The sequence below is a fragment of the Ptiloglossa arizonensis genome, chromosome 13 (genome assembly GCF_051014685.1).
Source record: "Ptiloglossa arizonensis isolate GNS036 chromosome 13, iyPtiAriz1_principal, whole genome shotgun sequence".
NCBI lineage: Eukaryota > Metazoa > Arthropoda > Insecta > Hymenoptera > Colletidae > Ptiloglossa > Ptiloglossa arizonensis.
This window is the reverse complement of record NC_135060.1, coordinates 12,987,402-13,008,559: the sequence shown is the minus strand read 5'-3', so window position 1 is coordinate 13,008,559 and position 21,158 is coordinate 12,987,402. Positions and strand designations below refer to the sequence as shown.

General features: G+C 43.6%; 1 protein-coding gene across 12 annotated transcripts in view; it reads left to right on the top strand.

The window, feature by feature from the left end:
* Window positions 1-21,158, top strand: part of LOC143153680 (protein muscleblind) — a 648,624-nt gene that overhangs the window by 601,913 nt on the left and 25,553 nt on the right. For 6 of the 12 annotated variants that reach the window (XR_012993884.1, XR_012993885.1, XM_076325105.1 and 3 more), the window contains 3 exons: window positions 5,025-5,243; window positions 15,208-15,369; window positions 20,525-20,566. Coding sequence is in view for 10 of the 12 variants with exons in the window: in XM_076325105.1 (XP_076181220.1) it covers window positions 5,025-5,243; window positions 15,208-15,369; window positions 20,525-20,566 (423 nt within the window). In the remaining 2 variants the exon portion in view is untranslated. The remainder of the gene's footprint in view (window positions 1-5,024; window positions 5,244-15,207; window positions 15,370-20,524; window positions 20,567-21,158) is intronic. The other 6 variants (XM_076325115.1, XM_076325112.1, XM_076325113.1 and 3 more) reach the window with 3 other exon arrangements.

The window sequence follows — 21,158 nt, the reverse complement described above, 5'->3', positions numbered from 1 at the left end:
TTATCACTCTACTTTCCCTTTTTCTCCGCTTCTCTCTCTCGTACAGTATTTTTCTGTCTCTGTTTCCGTGTATGTGTATGTACACACAATTCTGTGTATGTGTTTTTTTTTTTCTTCTCCATATCTGATCTCTGTATACGATTCGTGTATCGCCTGTGTACGTGTGTGTGTGTGTCTCGTTAATCGTTTAATTCCCGTGCGTTGCGTTCCTAACGAGCTTCCAAATCTCCGCCGAAAGCCGCGCTCTCTGAACGGGGGAAGGGAAGGGGAGGCAAAAAAAAAAAGAAAAACTGATCTAACGAGAGAGAGAGCGCGCGCTCTCGAGAATGTTCCACGCATCCGAACGAAAAAAAAGAAAAAAGTGCTGAGGAAGAACGAACGAAAGAACAGAATTTTGTGCACTGTCGCATGCTGTACTCGCTCGCTTAGCTGTCTCACTTCCTAACACAACACAATCGCTGGCGCTGTGCGCTCGCTCGGTAAAACCGTTGACAAATCGTCGCATTTGATCGCTGCATTAATCCACGCTTGATTTTGTGTGTACGCCTAGGCCTGGATGAAACACACGAAGCTTGCATGGTTCTACGGAATGCTAGGTGAGCTCGCGGTGCACCGAGAAAAATGTATAGTCGAACGGAATCGCGATTCGTTAATGCGGATATAGCGGCGGATGTATCCCTTTACGTTTTAAACGGTTCACCGTTAAAAGTCGAAAATGTCGGAAAGAATTGTGAACGAAAGTTTTATTCGAGTTGGAAAAAAAATTCGGATCGAAATTGTTGAATCTTTAAACGTAATCGTCTCGATTGAAAACAATCGGTAATTACTCGTAATTCAAGTTGAGAATTATTTCTTTTTACGCGTTAAAAATCAATTTTGTTCCTTTAAGAACAGAGTTGCTGAGTCGGCTCAACGAAGAGTCAGTAACGCGAAACGAAACAACCATTTTTTAAGGAAATGAATGGTTTCCAATGATTACGAAGGTTGCACTCTGAAATTTATTCCTGAGTAATTATCAAATGTTTCTATTTGAATACATTTAAAGTCCAATGAATTTAATTAGATTCGTTAGGATCGATTATTTCGTTAAATCTTATTTAGTTTATGTGAATTGGAACGTTTTCTGTGGCCTCGTATTTACGGATGCAGACAGTCGCGGTAATTTTCGTCAGCCGGGTGTCTGGCTAGTTACGCGGATATTCTACTATGAATTCAGTAGCGGTTTGTAACTTACATAAGGTGTTCCCAAAATGTGATGTCGAACTTTAAAGATGTGTTTCACTTGTTGTAAAATCAATATAATTATTTCATAAACATGGATTTACAGATTTTTCGTTTTCGAGTTAGAATCTTTCAAAGCTACTCACAAAAGCACATTTTTGAAGGAAATTGTTCTCGTACTCGACGAGTACGATCAGAGTTATAATATTGACTCGCAAGTAACTTTGACACTACAACACGACTCCATAAGCATAGAATTACATCACAGCTCTTAAATTTGATACTTTTGTTGGGTAAATTGTTAACCAAATATTTATAGATATCTTGTGAGAGCAAAAAGTTCCTACACGGCAAAAAGATAATGTTCGTTGCTTTTAAACACATTTTCATTAAAGAACAACACTGCAACATCGAGAGATTCTAATTCGAACAATTTTGCGGAAAGTTTGAAGGGGTTATTTGAAGAAAAAATTCATAGCAATGATAATTTAATAATTGTCTTCCGCATTTCTGTTTTTGCAATCGATTGGCAAGCTGGTGGTACTATTTTTTCTGCATTTTTATAATTACTTTTATACAGCAAAAATTGCCTTTTATACATTCCTTGTTGTTACAGTAATTACAAAATGTTCGTAAAGTTTAACACTTAAATTTGATAATATCTTATGTACATTTATACCGTGTAATTTATTTGCAACGAGAGCGACACAACTTGAAAGGTATACAAACCTTCACGATTTCAAAATTGTCTGTAATATTTACTCATTGATCGATCAAAGGTTGTTAAATATTCATTCATCGTACGAGTGATAAATCGGATACGACCGTACAACTGATAAATATAACATACGAAGATACCGTAAAGAAGAGATAAAATTTTATGCGAATAATAACCTGGATAAAATTTTATCCAAACAATGCCCGACTCTGCCGAAGTAAATGGTCCGTTCGCGTCGAAATTTCGAACTTTGAAAATTTTGTACTTGCGTCACCCTTATTGCAAACGAACGACGGAATACGATAATGAATTTTCTCGGTTCGTTCTTCGATAAATATTTTCTCGTCGACGTATCGGGTGGAAATAACGACAAAATATTAATTCGTATTCCGATCGATTCGAGTGAATTCTTTGTTCCAAATTCGTTCGATTCGAAACGTTTTCGATCTCGATTTTCCAAATCGTTTACTCGAGACGTACAAGAATGTGTAAAAATTATTATCGACCAGAAATATAACAAACATTTGAAAAGATATTGATACATCAACGAATAAAATTGTTCGTTTCGTCGATGTATTATCTCTCTCCAATTTTTCGTTAGATTTTCGATTTATAATAATTTCTAAATATTCTTACGATTCGCTTTTCAGACGATTGAAAAATTGCGAGAACGTTCCAAACTGAACAAAATTCTCGGCAAGAAATCTCTCGGATCCACCGGTACTCCGATTAATATTTTCATTCGACGAGTAATATTCGAAAACGATGATGGACAAATCGAGAAATTTTTTTTAGTTCGTTTTCATTGCCCTGTCACCGCCACTTTCTGGTTCGCACGGGCCGCGTGACTGGACGCATAAATCGCCGATGAAATACCGCCGTAGAAGGTTCCTCGCACTATATATTTTTCCGAATGCCTGTGCATCGCGACGGAAGACAAACGGCCGGAAATAGTACGTGATGCATGCGCAAGGAATCCTCTAACACATGTGCGAATTAACCCGATTGATAGAACACCGAAAGGATGCTCGTGGAGGCAGCCGTCAAAACTACCCCCCTTTTTTTTACCTTCAAATAGCCGTCCGATTTTCCGTGTCCTCTGACCTTATTGGGCGGGGCGAGGGTACACCGAAACCAGCGAACGACGTCTATTTGACAGAATCGAACACGGTATTTAGATCCACGTAGAGTAGTGATTAGATGTTTCCTTTTTTCTGGGCGTTGATAAGCCCCGTTCTCTGACACCGCGTCGATGCTGATCGGTCGTTGCCGGATCAGCCCCGTTCGAAAGAATCTTGCACACGTCGAATGGACGGTGTGCAACAGACCTACCGGTCTATTCCTATTGCGCTGGTATCAAAATTCGAATTGCACGTGAACGGATCGAGGGTGTCGTAACGATGATTGAATACACGCCGGAACGAAGTCAGTAGATCGGGATGCCATACTAACGGCCAGAAAGAAAACTAAAGACTGAAAGAAAGTCAAGTTGGCTCTTCTTACGCCTCCGAAAATAGACCCGACTTCCAGAAATGGGGCGCTCTTTCGTATCATTCGATCCTCCCGCCACCACTCTATACATCGCTCTCTTTCACTACACTTTACTTTTTCCGCCTGCGTTTCTCACACTGTTTCTTTCTCTTCGTCTGCCTATCTCTCTCTCGCCCTCGAACACTTCCGATATTCCTCTCTAAAGACTTCCTTTGTTCGCTACTACATACGTATCTGCCTCACGTGGAACAAGTAGTCTTAATCTCGTCAGTCGTTTCTCCTACGTTCGATTCGAGTTGCTCGTCGAATTATCATCGATCTTGTAATTCAGTCGCTTTCGATCCAAATCGATCGTGGATATACGGGTCCGGTAAATAAACGATTTCCTGGAATTTAACCGATTCAATCGTCGTTCGTCGCGCGTGTATCGTTCCGTTTACTTTTTGCGATATCGAGGAAGAGCCGATGTAATCAATTTTTTCCGAGCGAGAATTGAATTTTCGTTACGCGGTACTTTTTGCGAGCGTTTTATTTGCATTGGAATCTTTATCGATCGAACCGTAGAGATATCGCGTAGATCCCCCGAAAGCGTGTATCCGCGATCCGATATAAAATTCTACGTGTAAAAGTTGCTTTTCGTATCGAGTATCGATAAGAAGACGACGGCAGTCGACGCAAGCGTATTATATTTAAGCGTTTCGATCCCATTTTACAATAGTTACTTCATATTTTTAAAACAGTTCGTTCCTCTTTTTCGCTGTTCCTCTCTTCTTACTTGCTGCATTAGAAAAACATTTTTAACGAAAGCGGACCAAAGTTATCGAAACGTTTAAACGTGATACGAGAATAAATTTATTTCCGTTAATTGCTCCTGGATGAATAAATTTATTCTCGCCCAACCGGGTTTTGCGATCGAACACCTAGGATATTCGAAAGGAAAATGTAACTTTGATTGTTTCATTACCGTAGAAATGATCCTTGCGTCGACCACCGTCGTTTTCTCGTTCATTTTGCTCCCCAGTTCCACCCGTATCGCCCCGAATCTTTCAAACAATTTTCATCCACGACGCACGGGGATCGTTCCGTATCAACGATCTCAAGACGTCGACCATTGGATCTTCGCGACGTTCAAAATACCGCATGCAGACACGATTTCATCGATCTCTTCTCACCTCGTCCGAACCATTCTTCGCTGACAACCCTCGACCATCGACCTGTCCCGTAACCATCGTCACCTCATGGTCACAGCTTCTCTCGAAAGGACCGTGGACGATAAACGTCACCGTTCCGTTCGTTCCCGCTTCGAGTCGAGGACTCGGTCTTGTCCCGTATCCTCGTGAAACGTTCATCCCAGCGGCCAGTGTGTCTCGAAGAACGAGATTTTTTCTACGTTTCCAAAAAGAAAAAAAAAAAAAGAAAAGAAAAGAAAAAAACGAAACGGGTCGCGCGCACCCGTTTTCCAACTACCTTGCCCGAACAAAATTCCCAGAGCTGCCCCCCCCCCCTCTGGTTTTGCGCCCCAAACCCCAGCCCCCCAAACCCTTTTGGCCACATAGATAGAGTGCCATGCCATGCGTGTTCGCTCTTGCTGTAGGTATGTCGCGAGTTTCAACGCGGGGCGTGCAAACGCGGCGAGTCGGAGTGCCGGTTTGCGCACCCCCTCGAGACGGTGCAGGCGAACGAGGACGGCTCTGTGACGGTCTGCATGGACGCTGTCAAGGGCCGATGCAATCGGGACCCCTGCCGCTATTTCCACCCCCCTCTGCACCTTCAAGCCCACATTAAGGCCACACAATCTCGGGCTAGCATTGCGGTAATGCATTCTCTCTCTCTCTCTCTCTCTCTCTCTCTCTCTCTCTCTCTCTCTCTGTCTCTGTCTCTCTCTTACTTTCTCTCTTACTTTCTCACTTTCTTTCTTTCTCTGCCTATCTCTATCAGTTTCTTTCGTTTCTAATTCTTCCCCTCTCATTTGTTTCTAACCGTCTCTTTACTTTTCGCTGTCTATTCGTCCCCCCTGCCAAACTCCCCCCGTGCGTATTCTCTACCAAGGTGACCGGAAAGATCGGTTCCCAAGTCGAAGGGTACCACGCGCGGATTTTTCACCGGTCGATAGTCAGATCTCGTCAGGATGCGTCCGTTGAGCTCGTTGAACCGCGAGGCTGATCGGTACGACGCGGCAGTTCCTTCCAGGACCGATCTTTCGAGCCTCGAGCCGTTATCCTTCGTATTCCAGACACCCTTGGAGTTCGAATCTCGGCTACCGATACCAAAATCTCCATTCGCCCTTACTCTCGCGCCCGTACACAGGAATCCTTTCCACCCTGATATCCGGTAATTCTCTCTACCTCTTTCGCTACCCTGTTACCACACCTATCCAGAGTTCCCTTTGAATCTTCGTCCCCAAACCGCCCGGTCTGTGCGTCCTCGTTTCGATCACCGACGATGACCGCGCGACAAACGTCCACGTTCGTCGTTAAAGGGACCAGCTTCTCGGATATGTATCCGGCGTGCAAAGACACCCCATAGAGACGGTGACCACGAAGGATGGCGTCGTTGCAACGTCTGTCGCGTTTGGGTGGAACCCTGAACCGGGACACTGTCGCCGGATCGAGGTCTTTGTCGCGTTTCGCGTTGTCGCGTCTGTCGTCGCGGTCGGGTCTCTTGCTCGATCCATCGAATCGTCGTTCAATCGCAGAGAAGAGATTAAAAGATAGAATCTCGATGGACCGAACACGAACCACCGGATCCAAAACTCCTTTCCCGATGTTTCTTCGACTACTTTCTCACTTACTCTCTTTTTCACGCCTTTCTGTTTCTCTCTCGTTCCATGTGGCGTGTGCTTCATGTGCGGATGTTTTGTACGTTGTTTTTCTTTATTTTTTTTTTTTCCATCTTCGCTGGAAATTGGGTATTAGCCGACGCTCTGTCTGTTTGATCGCTGAGCTTGGCGAAAAGGTGCGGTGGTGGTAAAGATCTGTAATTTCCGAGCGTACATGTACGTCCCGTGGCCTCTACGATCGGCTCGAGTTTCGAGTGTACACAGGAAGAACGAAATGCGTGGGAAGGAAAGTTGAAATGCGAGAACACGGGAGAATGTTTCCATTCGGAGGAGGGACTGTGGGTGGAAAGTTTGTCGATTTTTGAGCTCGTTGGAAATACATATAAAGTTGTTACGAAACGTGCACCGGTACGGTTGCGGGGAATTGGAAGAGGACGGACGGACGAACGGACGGACGGGTGTAACCGATGGTACAAACGGGAGTGCGGCGACTCTGCGTGAAAAAAATGAAGGGTGAAAATAAAATAAACTTTTCCATTCGGGGCTTGGGTTTCGAGGAATTCGATTTCGCGTATCGAGTAGGAACTTAGCCAACGTGTCCGACCATCGATCGTTGTTTCTACTTACATCGATGTTTTTCAACATTTACCCTGGCATTATCGGTTTCTCGTCGATTTTACTATTAGAGTTTTTCTAATTATTTAGACACGGTTAAAACCAATCGCGGAAAGAAATAAGTAATTTTGCTTCGGTTAGAATTCATATATATCGAATATCTGTTTCCCTGGTATTTTTATAGAAAACAATGTAACATTGAAGCGATTTCTTTTCTGAACTGTTCCTCTGGAATGGATATCTTGAAATTTGTACAATAAACGTTCCATGGATCGAGCAGGATTCGATGAATCACCGAGCAGGAATCAATATTTGTTACGGTGTAAAATTGTACGGATTAGTACCTTCGTTGGTATCGATGAATAAAATACCTGTTCCTGTTGTACAAAAATCGTAAAACGTGAGTTTCTTTAACAAGTCGCGTTTAAACTGTCTAAACAGGAACTATGAAAAAAGTTTCGTTTAATCTATCAAAGTGGCACCTACTAAAAAGTTGTACAAGTGTTTGGAACTTCGATCGAACCACATCAGCCATCGATTTTCAAACACCAACACGAGGAAAAGTAAAGACTAATGGTCGGATACGTTAGTCGAGTCGTACTCAATCGCAAGTATACTTCGGCAATTTTTAAAATTGACTTTCTCGAAAATAAAAACTCGAGTGGACCAACTTTCTTCTATATTTTATCACCGGTTACACGATACTCTGTATATTCGATGCGCGATGAGAAACTAGTAAAAAACGCTTAAAAATGGCACGATATAATTCACGTACCTATTCAAGAGATAATCGTTCGAGCAATCCGCAGGTATATAAATATTCGATACGATTCGATCGACAGGAGCGTAATAGCGTTTTTACTAAGACATTATCGTGAAAATCCGCTTAAATCTGATATTTTTGACAATCAATGAATCAAGATTGTTCGTAAACTGAAAATCAAATACACGCGTATAAAAGCGAAAATCACCGTTACTCGGTTTAAACAAAAATTCTAATTCTCTGGATATTCAAATTTTCTGTAACGTACCGATTTACGTAAACGATTAACTCGATCCGTATTCGCAAAGTGATCGATCACGCGATCGATATGAAATGTAATCATTGATTCAAACGTAGCATTCGATAGACGACGAGTCACCGAAAGCGAAAGTAATGCGATATTACAGATTCGTCAATTAATTACCTCTGCGATGTATCGGTTCTTCATAGTGAATCGTGATTGGCTCGCCGAGTCGACAAAAGCTTCCTTCGAGATTTCGTTCAGAGAGTCTCGAAAACCGTGATCGAAAAGGCAACCGTTGTCCGCTTTGAACGAAGTCCTCGAACTTCCCGCATCTCTCGATTAAACGGTAAACATTGTTAGCCGATACAAAATTCAAACACGCATATTCTACGACTTTCCTATTGCGACAAACTCGTACTTAAATCAATCGTCCAATTGTAACATCGACCGATAAGTTTACGATTTTTCGACATTTTTTTAACAATTTTACAGTCTTACCGTTTCACTCGTCAACGTCAAACTTTCGTTTACTTCGAGTTTACCGACGGATTTCCTGAACGATTATTTCCTTACTCGAAGAAAATAAAAATTAAACCGTAAAGAACGCGCGATGTACAGTTCGCGCGCGAGAGGATTGCATTTGGAATTACAAGGTGTTCGATTCGTTCAGGGGCCATCGTAGGCGAATACGAAACAAGATGATCCCTGAACGAGTAAGACCTACCGAATGCAATCTTTTCATGCGCGTACCGTACAATTCCACTTTCATTGCATAGACGTTACGAACGTCTTTTACAAATTTCTGAAACACAACTGTGCTCGCATTACCTTACGACGTGTGCACGTTCGACAGAGATTTCCAACGAGTTTCAAGATCGATCATTTTTCACCGTCGTCCTTTACCAGTGCCGAATCCAGCGTCCAAGGTCCAATCGGTTCAAAATCGGACCATGGAATCGGCGCGGCAGGTTTCTGTAATTTCTTCCACCGTACTCTTCGCTCGACAGTCAAAAATGAAGTTCGTTCGAGTGAATGCAAAGATCCTCGCGAATAAGCGAAAGTAAGATCGTATCTCGACGAACAAAAGACTCGAAGTGCACGCATATCTTCCTTGACCGCATATCGTCATACTCCTCTCACGATCCTCCTCCTTGGACTCACAGTCTGTTTCTTTCTTCGCACGGTCATCCTCTGTCTCTCTCTTTCGCTCCGACCGTCTGTCTGTACTCTGTCTTCGAACTTTCACGTGTACTGTCACCCTCTTTCAGTTTCCTGGGTTTGCGTCAAAAGGAGCTTTCGTTGCTGCGCTGCTTTTCGCCAATCTACGTCGAGTATATACGTCGGGCTTCCCCCCACGCGAACGCAGTAGTTCCTCATACGTACTCTGTATAGGCTGTTACACACGTATCGAGCTCTCTCTCTCTCTCTTTCTCTATATATACATATGTACAGCGATATATGCATATGTATATGTATATGTATATATTCGTGTATGTATAGCACCGTCGCACGTGAGACAGGTTACCGAACCACAAGTAAAATTGGCCAATAGTTGCGCAGTGCTCGAATTACGCGATAGCCGTAACCGGTGTGCCGTCGAATGCGAATTAACTCGTTCGCGGAACTAGCATCCAGAGCACGATAAACAGCCATTGTCATCGGATGCGACGACAAGCTTAATTAAACGTCAATTGTACGTAATTCGTTAGCGTCGAACGGGCCGCTAATGGCCGCAGGAGAAAAACGAGACGTCAAACTCGATACGGTTATCGCTGATTTTGTACATTTATATTAGTTTCCACGTTGTGTACTCCATAACTCCCGATGGTCCCGATTTTAAATTCTCCATCTTTTTTTTTTCTCTTCTACTTCTGTTTTGTTTTTCTTTATTTTCACTCCAACCACACCCACATCTTGTTCGCTAGAACAATCTCCGGAATCGTTTTACTTTCTGTTTCCGATCTCCTACCGATCGTACATGGTCCCTCTTTCATGTTTGTCGCTTTTGTGTTCGTCCGTTTTTACATTCTCCTGTATGATGTTCAGCCGTTTTTGTAGCGTGTAGTGAGTAGTACACGAGGCAGAATTCTTGTTAACATCACCAAAACACCACTGTTCTATTTCTCTCTTTCTAGCAGCCTATCGCAGCTATCCAGGTGCAAAGAACTAGTTGCAATACACCAATCACCTGTTTGGTACCTAGGTCATAATGAGTACAAGATGTTTCCGCAGCTACGCGTGACCGCTCCATTTCTCGTTCGCGTCTCGCGGGCGTGACGCGTTCAACGCGCGCGTGTAAAGTACATTCGAAACGACTGACTTCAGAAAACGCAACGAAAAAAAAGAAAAAAAAAAAAAATGAAAGAAAAAAAGAAAAACGAAAAACCATTCTCTCCGCGAGTCCTCGTTCCGTCGTTCGTGTCGAACGGTGAACGTGTACAGAGCCGGGAACTCGAAATGGAGCGTGACCACGGTCTTGTAAATAAGAAGTAGTTAAAGTGACATGTATTTTACGAATGACACGTACACCACTCTGCTGACAAGCTGTGCTGCACGAACCCCGGCTATCAACCCCCCGCTGCTGTTTTGCTGCCCCACACAATAAAAACGCTACACTGAGAGTTGTCGAACCTAGAAAAGGAGAATTACAGACGCATACGTACGTCCGAGAGTCAGATCCGATGGGTTTGTTGGGAGGTGTGGGCCAGGGACGAGAGAAAACTGTGTTCCTTTCGAAGTACATACGTCTCTTCGATTCACGTTGCACGCGTCATTCGCGGCGATCTTCGCGCGTTGCCGAACGAGGACGATCGTCGGCGGAACGACCTCGATAATTGGCAGTGGCGTCGCGATCGTCCCTCGATCGTCGTTCGTGCCACCGAGACGCCTCGCCACGCGTTCGCACGCGCACGATAATCGCGATTAACGGTACCGTCTCGATTCGTCGTCGCATTATTATTATTATTATTTTTTCTTTTTTTTTGTCTTTTTTTTTTTTCTCGCCTCGAATTCGGCGAGGACGCGCGCGGTCGCGTTGGCAAGAACCGAGGAGTTCGAGGGACGGTCGGCGCGTATAGCTAACGCGTTCCTGTTCTTCGTTGCTCGACGACGAAAATTGCTTCGAAAGACGAGACACGAGAATCGTATTGGGAGTGAGCACGCAAGCCGAAGGCAGCCGATGGAAAATAGCACGTTCCTCGAACGACGGGGAAAAAAAAAGATATTCCAATTCCGACACCTCGACTCGTGAACCTTGTCTTCGGGGGGACAAAATTGTCCATTGTCCGGGGGATAGAGAACCAAAAAAAAAAATAACGGAAAAAAGCTAGTAGAAATATAAAAAAAAAAAAAGAAAGAAACGATAAGAGAAAGAAAAAGAGAAACGAGAGAACGCGAGAAAGACATTTTCAGCAACGTCGCGCAGAAGACCTGCAGCCACACCCGGACACAATGGAAGAAAAGTCTCACATGGATGATTGCGGCAGACCAGCTTGTTGGCAGGGAAGTCTCATTCTCTAAAAGTGGTTTTCAATTTCCCAAGGGTGCATACCGCGTACCGACGGCGGTAACCTTCGTCCGAATTTGCCTCGGGGTCGTAGACGAGCGCGCGCCATTTTGAAAGCGAAATCTCGCCGAGATTGCGGGACTTTTCGCTTTAAGAATTTCCTAACCCGTTGGCATCGACGTCCGTGAGACGAGACTCGTCGCGCTCGTTTTTTCGACGGTTGTTTCTCATCGTTGTTCAACAGGAGGACAATATTCGTTGGATAGAGAATAATTTGAGACCGTGGTACGCACTGCTCGACGACATAATTTTTGAACTTAATCTACATCGTATCGTTGTATGTCGGAACAGTGAATTCCGCTTTCGAGTAACAGTGTTTACATCGGATTCAAGCGACAATGTTTACATCAGATTCGAGCAACGAAATCGTTCCTGTGCTATTTATCCTCTTTAGGTGCGCTTTAGTTTGTTCCAAAAAAAAAACAAAAATTAAAACCAATAAAGAGCTATGATAACAATCAACCTTAGGACAAAGTAGTTAGGACAAAGGGTTAGTTAAAGTTACTACGTATTAGTATCTTCGAAGAGGTTACGTTTATTCGAAACTCTTATCATCTGTGAGAAATACAAAATTTGGTATTTCACAAAAAAAAAAGAACACGCGAATAAGTATTATTTTTCCGTATCGGGATCAACTTGCAAATCTTTTTGTAGGAAACGAGTAGCAAGACTCGTTGAAAATAAATCGATTTAATTCGTAACGTATCTAGACATCGAAAGAGTATTTTATGCTGCAAGAAGAAAATTTAAATTTTGATGTAACAGTAGGGGAAACAAAACGAAGATGTCAATGGGTTAAAAACTCTTCCCACGGCGGGTTAAAAATTTGTTTATGTTTCGAATCGTATTCTTTCTTATCACGATCCGCGTCCGTAGGGAGCAAACTCGTGTAAACAATACAGTATGTGCTTCTCGTTCGCGCGCGAGGTCTTCGATGAGATTCGCGATACAAATGTACGAGTACGGAGAACCGAAAAAAAAAAGAAAAACAATCGCGAATCGGAGCAGCGAATTTACCAAATAAACCGATTTAAACGCGCGCGGCGCCCTTTGATCTGCTCGGACACGAAAATTCGTTCGCTCTCTCGTGATGTTTCGTTAGATCGATTAACCTCGACCTCGCTGCCACGATATCGGGAACACTCGTTATCGACGATCGCCGCCGGTCGTCTAATCGAATTAATGCAACAAAATGCACTCTTCGGAATTGCTGCGCCATAACTGAATGTTTGTCAAATGTACGACACGAAATCTCCCCCATTACTACCTACAGAAAAAAAAAAGTACGGATCAGTCGCAAGGCTGTGTAAACGCATGGACCGACCGATTAGACTCTGTCCACTATCGATTCGTACAAAAAAAAAAAAAAAAGAATACACATATGCACGCACATCTACACGCACGCACATGCATCGTACACGTACACGTTCGACACTCCGGTACGTACGTTCTGTATAATCGACGCCCCCGATGGAAGTCGGCCGCAGACACCCCGCTCGACGCTGCTGTAACCACCAGGAATGGGACGATCCACGTGGGATACGCTCGAGACTAATGTGCAAATTAAATCGTTGTTTTCTCGTGAATTTTCCAGGAATTAACGCGAATATCGAAAGAGACGCCGCTTCTACGCACCGCGAGTCCGTTTTTCTCCCCCTGCTCCCCAGCCCCGTCCGGTGCACGTCCCCCGTGCTGCTCGTGGAACGCGTTTCGCTTCGCGTTATACTTTTTCCTATTTCTTTTTCTTTTCGTCGCGTTCCCGCGAGAAACGGGAACGCAAGCCCCGTTGCGAGGGAGAAAAATGGAACGCGGAGGACGATAGAAACGAAAGATATCCCGGCGAAACTAATAAATTTCGACAGATAGCCCCGATTATTGCAGGTGTTGCCGGAGTCAGAAACGCCAGCCGATATCCCGATGGACGACGAAATGGAATTCTCCGTTTTCTTTACGCCCGTTCCTCGAGATACTTCTTCACGACCAATTTTTTCATTTCTTACCTCCCCGAACCTAGACGGGTACTTTATTTTCAATTACCAGGACACGGCTTTCTCTACTACTACGATATTAGAGACGTCACGTCGGGCCGCATGGACGCTCGAACCACGCACACGTCACGATACCATTGGGTGCCATTAGTTTGCAGATCGTTGCCGATGACGACCGGACTCGCCTATATCATCCTAATGCCAATTATCTAGACTTACCCACCGTTTTATAGCATTTTTTACCATTATTGTTTCTACTACTGCTAATTAATGTTATTATCGTTGTTACGGTTGCAATTGTTCTTGAAAAATGATCAGAATGTTTCTTTTAGGACACCGTCGTTACGATTCGTGTCTACAACGTCATTGTCCGTTTCCGTTTTTCCTCTTTCGAACGTTTCAGGCCACCGTCGACGGTTTAAACGGAATCGCGCGTGTTTCTCGGGCTTCTTGGTTTCCTTTTTTTTTTTATTTTCTCCATCGACGGTCGAGATACGAAACTCGGATTCGTAGTTTCGGCGCGTTCGAAAAGAAACGCGTCTTTAACGTCTCGTCGCGTTCGTTGTTCGCGTTCTCGTCGTCGGCCTCTGTTTCGCCGGATAAAAGACGGCCACGGTACGAGCGAACACGCCTCTCCGGTTCTCTCCACGATGAAAAACGAGATCGCTCGGCCGGATGGCCGACCGATCGAATCGCAAGATAGATACGAGTAATTACGCCGGCCCGATACCGGCACTCGTGAGAGCAACTCGAGAAGCGCGACGCGTCCATACGTGTGTATATTAATCTACGTGTCGTTTTACGCCGCGAAAACGTCCACGAGTCGTGCATTTTGCGCATGTATGCGCGCGCATCGCACGCGGCGCATGCGCACGAGCGAACCGGCTCGTAACACCGCGCACCACCTCCGCGTGGGCACTACACCATGTGTGCGTGTGCGTATGCGTACATATTTATATTATACGTATATTTATATATTATATATATATATATATATATATATATATATATATATATATATATATGTATATATACATGCACACACGCATATATATGTTAACATATGTGTACATTGACTATATTATGACTTTTCTTCTACATAAATTATCGCGACTGTCGTTTCTTGCCTTTAGCCTCAACTGGTCTGTTTTTCTTTTTTTGATTTTTATCTTGCCCTCTTCCGCCTGACGATGCTTCTTCATGCTTGCTGACAAAAAAACCTTCGTGCGCTTCGCTACCTGCCAATTAACGCCTGCGAAAATTATGCCGACCGAAACTTATGCGCCCGGATAAACGAAACCGAACAAAATCGAACAACAACCACCATCGCCGCAACAACAACGACGACAACAACAACGAATCGAACGAAATCGACCGACGACTAATTGCCGTCACCCGTAATGCCGGACGCGAACAACAACGACGACGACAAAAATTTCTAAAAAATACGAACGAAAACCATTCGTGTAACAACAAAATCGAACACCAACCGTGACATCGAATATCCGTTCCAACTGGCTGACCACGAAACGACGACGATCGTGATAATGTGTACACATGGGATGTCTCGGGGACCGCTGAATGAACAATCTGGCGTACCTGCACCGTGATGTATCTGTGCATCGCTACGAAAACAAAAACGAAAAAAAAAAAAAAAACATGCATATGCGAAACGGGGGACAACAAAAATCATGGATTAACTGGGAAATTTGGACGATCGATCGTACGTGCCCGGTCCTGGAACGAAACGGAACGAAAAAATAAAAAACGGAACAAAACGAATGAAAATGAAAAAAAAAAAAAATTAAATTAAAAAAAAGCAGACGGCGACAATGCCGACGAACGTGGCGGGAATGGGCGCGTTGGCTGGCGGAGTATCAGGAGTGCCGGCAACTGCGGTTCCCGGAGGACTTCAGAGCGCCAGTATGGCGAGCATCGAACTCGGCAAGAAGCGGATGCGCGACTCCAATGATGATCTGCTAATGGTACCACGGCTTATGCATGGAGTACACTTTCCTTTTTCGTAGCCGGATCTCGCGAAAATGGCCCCAACCTTTCGGTCCGTCGGGCGTATTCGCAAACTTCTCTTTGCCTCTTGTTTACGTAACTTGTTCTTGACTAATTTTTTTCGACCAACACTTGGATGCTTCAACGTTCCACGGAGTGAGTAACTAGAAATTAGCACCCTAATGTCCATCGAGAAACATTCGATTTCTCGTAGGTATTTTTTTTTCTTTTGTTTTTTTTTGAGATTGCGTTAATTTTCTATTCAACGGACCACGATGTTTTATTTTCGTTACGTTGTAGACGGTGCAAAATAGAATTCGGTGATCTTGAATTTTTACCTACTCGGTGTTCCTTTTTAGATGTAGTTTAGAAATTGAATACGTTTGGTCGAAGAACGAAGATTCTCAATCGCGTTAACTCGATCGATAGAAACCATCGAAATAATGGGAAATAAAGGAAAAGAGGAACGTTATCTTGCAAAACAATCGGAACGAATGCAACGAATAAAAGGAATATCGAGAGAGAAGGATTTATGAGCGCAAAACAAACGTTTTTTGGCCCGACGTTCCACGTACAGCACTCGCAAAGCATGTACTACGATACGATTGCAACTTCGATTTTAACGATGTTACGGAAAACAGTTACCGAGAAAAATATTTTTTGGAAGCTTTACACTAACGAAGAATAAAACTGTCGATGACAAGGCCGATGGTAGCAAACTTGATTCTACGTAACGCGATCCATCCACTGTTAAGGCTACAATCGATCGTTTCGATCGATCGAGTTGATCGGACCCTTTCAGGATTTTAACTCTTTCGCCGAACAATTTTAAATACTAATATTATTGATTTTTAAAGTTACATGAAATTTATTATGCCGATTCTTCGTTTGATTCAAAGATGAAGAGCGGATAAACGAAAGCACGATGGTGGGGGGCTATTGAATAAATTTGAGTACGATACTACTTGTATAATAGCACACAAACGTAGTAAAATTTTAGTTTCTCAAGAATGTGCAAATTCTTTTAGTAGAAGCTACGGTACAAAACGACGCGACAAATATCCCAATTCCATCGTTGATTTTAATAACACTCACATTCTAGGAGTTCACAAATGAACAGTAGCGGCAGGTATTTACACGCGTACTATAATACAGCATCGACGATGTATTTTTTAAAGTGTAATAACGATACAAATTCGAAGAATTCACCGTGATCGTTTACCTCTTTGTAATAGAATCGAATAACCCGCAAGCTATTTAAGGTGCTAATTTGTAATGACTCACGCCGATTATTGCTCAAAGAAATTAGAGAATCGCATTTCCGTTCAAATTACAGCGAAACTTTCATTCGTATTTAACACGTTCATCGCCGAACAGTCGTAATTTCGGAAACAAACAGTTTTTCCTCTTAACTTAATTTTATCGATGCAAACGATCGCATTTTACGAACGAATTGAAATTAATGGTCATCGTTGAGAAACACGACGTCCAAGTTTGTTCAAATTTTCTTCATTTAAATTATTTTCGTTATCTCGACGTTAAGCACGCTCGAGCTTAGCTAGCCTTCAATTATTCGGAGCGATTATTTCACGATATCGATCGGCAATTTTCTTCGATCCTAGAGGAAAAATATCTTTAAAAAAAATATCCGAAAAAAAAAAGAAATATTGAAAAGAATTTCTTTCAAAGAAGAAAGAAATATCGTAAAAACGTGTACTCGAGATTATTTCCGTTTCCGAGACTCTGTCAATGGCCGCCGGAGGATAATTCGGTTCGTGTCTTTTATTTCCATAAGACTTTCAGATCCCGTAATGCTGCATAAACGTTGCAGCGTTGTCCGAGGGGGCGGGTGGAAATTCAAGGAAACGAAATCGAGAAGTTTTGGGGCCATTTTCCGGAAGCTCCTCGTAGTCGTATCTTTAAGTTACGAATATAGTCATTGCGATTGTGAATACACTGCCGAGCGCGCTTAGAGCTCTAGCTCCTGTCTCTCATTTTTATTTCTAACAAGAGCCCGGCCGTGTTCCGTCTAGCCTCGGGAGAACTGTACGGGATTCTCGAGGAATATTCGCGCGCGTCCCGGATGTACGCTCCACGGTATTCGAGCTGGTATTTTTTAATTTCTCCGCGCAATTTTTCTGTATCTCGAGCCGCGCTGTCTTTTATTTATTTTTTCTTTTTCCTTTCAATTCTACACCCGTTACTTGCGACAATCGCATACGACACATGTATGTTTATCGGCTTCCTTTCGAAACTGCTCACGAAACGAAATTCAAGAATCTGTCTCCTACGTTTTTCTTCTCTTCAATTTATTTCTTTTCTTTTTTTTTTATTATTATTTACTTTGATTCCATAATGTTTACTTTCCTCATTGATTTCGCTTCGTACTGTCGTTCGTTGCAATGTTGTTCGTACCAGAGCTTACGCCTCGTAATGTATTTATAGATCGCTTACTATTTATTTCTCGATCATCAGCCACGAATCGGTCGGAAATAAGAAAGAGAAAAACAAAAAGAACGAAAGAAACGGAACAAGGAAAACTATGGTTCGTCGAAAACGAGCAGAAATGGTTCGTGGTTGTTGACAACCGTACACGATCGATGTAATGTAAATTTATCCCCTTGGCGAATCCTTTGCCAACGCCGTGATCGGATTCGCGATCGAGCGTGTCGGACACGATCGATCCTCGATCACGATTCCGATCGACGGCTATGCTTACAGTCTCGAGTCACGCGCGCATTTCCATTCCAGGATTTCGAAATCAAAATTGCATAAGATCGACGCGAACCGTTGTCGCGCCACAATGGCAGACCATCGACGATATTATTCCCACCGCGGTGCTTCGCGAATGCTCTCCTCGCCGACTTTCGGAGATCCGAAACTATATTTCACGAATCTTTGGAGAATCTCGAGTCGCAAACGAGAACGAGACGATCGATGCGCGCGTGCTTCGCAGCGAACACCGTGACGAAATTTTCGACTCTAATCTCCGTACGTATGTCAGGACCGCCTCGCGCGAGTAGAGCGAACAGAAAGAAAGAAAAATGAAAAGAAGAGACGAATTGACCGGCGTCGTTCTCGACGTAACGATATACAGTAGAGGCGAGTCGTTACCAGGACATCGGTACTGCGTTTACGGAGCGTTAGATCTGTGTAAATTCCGAGCTTGCGCCGATGATGCATGTTGTGCTTAAGCGACTACCGAGGTGATGGTGTAAAATGTCATCCCCTCGACGCTCTGGACGATGACCCAAAAGTTTTGTCTTTTTTCTCTAGAACCAACAGCAACGGTATCCGCGTTTATATACATATTTATATATATATACATATACATATATATATATATATATACATGTGCGCGCGTGCGTGTGTGTGTGTGTGTCTATTTTCTTTTCCAGTCACATTTTCGGAATCTCTTTCTTTACTCTATTTCGTTTTTTTCTATCTTTTTTCTTTTTTCTGTTGGTTCCGTTTACGAGACAATCTCTACGTATATATGTATATATACATATACATATACATATACATATATATATATACATATATGTATATATATATATATTCTGGTTTCGGAGTCACGTCGAAACTGCTAAGAGCACAGTAGACCGCTTACATACACTCGCTACCTTCTTACGCTACTTCCGACTTCGTTTTCTTTTCTCTCTGACAAACTCTTTTTCTTTCTTTCGCTCCAGTTTCTCGCTACCACATTTCGTCTCTCTGTTTCCCTCGAACGGTTTCGTTGTCGCGACACCCGATCCCAGTCGATCGGCGATCGTTTCTTTGGGACGAGTCCTCCGAATAGCGCGACCATTTTTATCTTTCTTTTCTTTTTCTTTTTTTTTTTCTTTTTTTTTCTCGCGAAACGAAAGCAAATCGTCCCGGACTTTCGTCCGTGTTTTCTCGCGACAGCGTCGGATCGTCGCCCCGCCCACCGTTGCTTTCGAAGAAACGTCGAAACGACCAACAGAGAGATTCGTTCCGCGTATTGCATTTTAAAGCTTGCCGTTACCCCTTCTTCCTTCTCTGCGACTGGCCACTTGTTCCGTCGTTGCTCGCGCGAACGTTTTGTACACTTGTATACGGTAAACGACCCACACCATCGACGCTCCGATTAGTTCCCGCTCAATTCGAAGATCCTCGTCAGCTTCTGGGCTTTTGCATCCGAACTACGCAGCTTCCCGATACTCGATCCGCGACACTTGGACGGAGAACACGCGTATTTCGTTTCGCTTCTTTTCTATCCCAGATCCGTCGAGCTATGGTCGGTCGAGGACATCCGTAACGTCGTCTCTGCTAGTAAGTTTCGCGCGTCCGTTTGGTTCTCTCCGTGTTCTTATCGCGGCGTCGAACCACGCGCAAACGTTTCTCTTACTTTTCAGCCGAGACCTATCGATCTTCTTCTCATCTTTTTTTTCTAAACCGCTTCTTCTCTGCGAGTTCGTTCGATGGTTCGTTTTTAAATCGGGAGGTTCTCTCTCGCTAGCGAGACACGGCAGACACGCCCCGTGAAACGTCGTGAAACCGTGTGAAACGATCGCGCGTGCGTAGAAACGAGTGCTCGTGTTTCACGACCATTGTCTCGATCGCCGAAGCCTCCCTTCGTAGGAAACCGTCCTACGTCCGAGTTTGCGTTCGCCGTTACCAATTTTAATGGATTGTGTTTGATTCCCAATTGAAACAGGACCAACGATTCTCGGTTTAATCGGGCCCGTGACGGTCCCCCGTGATAAGTAACGGCTGGTATTTCTGACACGCTTCAAGTAGTAGAAACAGGGGCAAAAAGAAAAAAACAAAGAAACGAAAGAACAGCCGAAAAAAAGAAACCGAAAAAAAGATGAACATTTTACAGTTATCCAACAACGAACGTCGTCATTTGGGAACGTCGCCGCAAGCTGCGTCATCGGCACAACTTTTACACACTACTACCACTACTATATATTAACTATTACTATTAACTGCTACTGTTAATTACTACCACCTACTTTTGTCTGATATCCCGACTTTGAACCACCCGATTCTGTTTCTCTGAAAAGCGACCTTTTGCCATCCTCCTATGAACAATCCAATTATATAGAACTCAACGTACCTCCTCCTCGAAATTAGTTGAAACCGATCCTGTCTTTGTTGCAGATGGACATGAAGTCTGTCGGATCGTTCTACTACGAGAACTTTGTAAGTGAAGAATCTAACCACTGAATCATAAACTCACGCGGTACTTTCCACGTCTGCTCGGTTAGCTCACGGTTGCGCGTTTGCGTCGTATCGGCCGGAGTCACCGATAAATCGAGACAAAAACGATGTACAGGGCGGAAAGAGAGATATTCGTCCCGATTATCACCGACGAATTTATGCGTCTTTTTGGAACTTTGTGCAGAAACGTTGCAAACATTTTACCGCGATTCTTAAAGTCGAAACGAATTTCGCGTCCAATTTTTCACGAAAGTCTCCGTCGAAAATCCAGACACGCGTGGATTCGTTGCAGGAAATTTGAAACGAAAATCTTTTCGTACACCCTGTGCGTCGCTCCACGCGAGATCCAATCGCCTCGAATCGTCCGCGATAAGAGTCTTTGACGGAACTCGATCGAGATCGATACGTATACATTTACTGTTTCATTCAAGTATTTCTTGCAGCGAAACGCAAAAGAAAAAGAAAAAAAAAAAAAAGAAAAAAAGAAAAGAAAAACGATCCGAGGATACGTTTAAACGATTTTGTCGAGTCACGTTTTTCCTAGCTCGAGTCACGTCGCACTCGAACCGCGTCG